Source organism: Paroedura picta, chromosome 16 (assembly GCF_049243985.1).
Source record: "Paroedura picta isolate Pp20150507F chromosome 16, Ppicta_v3.0, whole genome shotgun sequence".
In the NCBI taxonomy this organism is placed as follows: Eukaryota; Metazoa; Chordata; class Lepidosauria; order Squamata; family Gekkonidae; genus Paroedura; species Paroedura picta.
Genome location: NC_135384.1, coordinates 13,500,805 through 13,503,439, shown reverse-complemented (window position 1 = coordinate 13,503,439; position 2,635 = coordinate 13,500,805). Strand labels below are relative to the sequence as shown.

Below are 2,635 nucleotides of genomic sequence, written 5' to 3'. Positions count from 1 at the left end.
GTGACCATATTTCTTGAGTGGGTAAAATGTTCTGCATTATATTTGAAAGAATTGTATATAGTGCTTCCATTGTTATAGGAGGGGAAAATAACAAACAAAAGCAATTTTGTCTATTAATTAACTGATTTTTAAAATGTATGTTGCATTCAGAGTTTTAATTGTTCCTTCAGGATTCACAGTGAAGTCACCACTGTACGATGCTTTGGGGATTGTTATCCCAACAGTCACCTACTGCATATAAACTTCTACAGATTCATTTTGGCATCACCTCATCTAATGCATACATTATATGTATACTCAATGTTAGAGCTTGCTAAATTTTTATCAACAGACTTCTCACCCACATCCAAGAGATTACTTTCCTGCCTTTATAGGAAACATCATATCCATGGAAAAGGAGTACTTTGATTATATGTAAGTATGTTATGGGGGCATTTATGGGGAGTTTAAGTGCCAAATCTATAAAAGTGCTCTCCACAGCCATTAAGATGATTATCCCTTAGTATTATAATACTACTCCCTTAGTATTATTTATCTGTAATTTATGAGAAACACCAAGGGTATTGAAAGCAAAAGCAGACAGTGTATGCAGGGATTTCTATATGAACCTATTTTTTTTAATGAAACAACTAATGTATGAATTACTTTTCAAAATCAGTTAAGTTAATCTGGAAATCAGAAATCCAGGGAGAAAGCCAGTTGAAGAGAATGCTGGGTTCACCAGTTCACCATTGAGCTGCTCATTAGGTGGCATCAGGATCTGCTATTCCAAGGGGGGTGTATAACATTGTTTCTTGGACACCTAGCTCCTTAAACACCAAGCCTAACTCAGATAAATTCTATAAAGCAGGAGATATGAACCACAGAGAGCTCTGTAAAGAAGTTAAATTTGTTTGCTTACATGAAAGAGAGCTTCCAGCACGTGCTCAATTGCAGTGCTTTTGACCAATCCTCTTTTCTCTCATAGACCCTTACATCTCTCATAGACCCTTACAGCCTGTTCCTGAGGGTTCCCTGACCTTCACAAGTCACTCTTTAAGGAAAAGAAGGGCTATATCAATACAATGGAGAAAAGGGCTGTTCTGGGAGCAGAACTCTGCTCATGGCCCTTTGGGTACATTCCAATCAATTTCTTTCAGTGATGGCATTTTAAACATTGTCTGTCATTGTTGAAAAACAGATACTTTCCAACAGTCATTATGCCCTAGTCCTTAAAAGAAACCCTTGTAAATTTCTGGAAATGTAACAATTAGAAATAATAATGGCCAATCCCAGTTATTACTATCAATTCCTGAATGCCATTTACTGGTGGCAACTGTAATTTTGTTGTGTTCTGCTGTGTGCCAGTGTTACTGTCAATGTTCTAGAGAAGCTGTAATGAATATTCATTTGGACTGACAGATCATGTGGGGAAATTGCAGTAAGGAACACCAGCTGTGTGACCACCTTCATGATGATGGGCCTCTCAGACCAACCTAATATGCAGGTGCTGCTCTTTGTTCTCTTTCTTTGTGTCTACGTCGTGGCTCTGGTTGGCAACCTGGCCATCATTGCTGCCATCTTTTCATATCCCAAGCTTCACACACCCATGTATTTCTTCCTTTTCCACTTGGCGGTAGTTGACATCATCTGCACTTCTACCATCATTCCAAAGATGCTGGGGAACATTGCAACTGTCAGTAAGAACATCTCCTATTCTGGCTGCATAGCTCAGCTCTATTCATTCACATGGTGCTTGGGCGCTGAAATGGTGCTCTTCACGGTCATGGCTTATGACCGTTATGTAGCGATATGTCATCCCCTGCATTACAGCGTCATGATGAGCAAGAAGGTATGCTTTTGTCTTTCCACGGTGGTGATTTCTATAGCCATTAGTAACTCATGGGTTCACACTGGCCTGATCATGAGGCTGACCTTCTGTGGGCCGAATCTTATCAATCACTTCTTCTGTGAGATTCCTCCACTTCTGGCTCTCTCCTGCAGCCCAGTAAGAATCAATGAAGTCTGGGTCTTCACAGCAGACATTTTCCTAGCTATGGGAGACTTCTTGCTAACATGCTTGTCTTATTGCTTCATTGTTAGGGCAATCCTAAAGATCAAGACCTCAGAAGGGAAGAAAAAGGCATTCTCTACATGTTCTTCTCATCTTATTGTTGTGTCCTTATATTACTCCACGGTCATCTATACTTACATACGCCCAGCCTCCAGCTACAATTTTGATAGGGACAAGGTTGTTGCTGCCCTATACACACTGGTTACACCAACTCTGAACCCTATAGTGTACACATTGAGAAACAAAGATGTAAAGGCAGCCCTCAAAAAAGTCTTCTTTATAACATGAGATGGAAAAAGAAATCTGCCCATCTCTTTCAGTATTATGTTTTAAGCTTTGTGGGGAGTTCATGTGTGTGTGTGGACAAAACATTTTCTTTTCACCTGTATCCAAATTAACTCTGTGCACGTACAAACTTTCGGTTTTTCTGATGACTTGAGATGACAAAACTTGCTCCATTGAAATGCAGTGTCTTGGAAATGATGTGACATTATATGAATGTTGTGTCTGTAGTGGCCCATTCACCCATGCTGGTCTATAACTGGCACTGTAAAAGTAATGCTTATGCAAACCAATTCTGTT

At 39.8% G+C, this 2,635-nt stretch overlaps 1 protein-coding gene across 1 annotated transcript; it reads left to right on the top strand.

Annotated features, from left to right (window-relative positions):
• Positions 1-1,422: 1,422 nt before the first annotated feature.
• OR13G1 (olfactory receptor family 13 subfamily G member 1) lies at positions 1,423-2,409 on the top strand. Its single transcript, XM_077314910.1, has one exon. It carries the CDS (start codon positions 1,451-1,453, stop codon positions 2,339-2,341), a length of 891 nt encoding a protein of 296 aa, XP_077171025.1. The 5' UTR covers positions 1,423-1,450; the 3' UTR covers positions 2,342-2,409.
• Positions 2,410-2,635: the final 226 nt, after the last annotated feature.

Excerpts from the sequence above, each read along its gene's own strand:
- OR13G1 (XM_077314910.1), top strand. The coding sequence starts at position 1,451 with ATGATGATGGGCCTCTCAGACCAACCTAATATGCAGGTGCTGCTCTTT.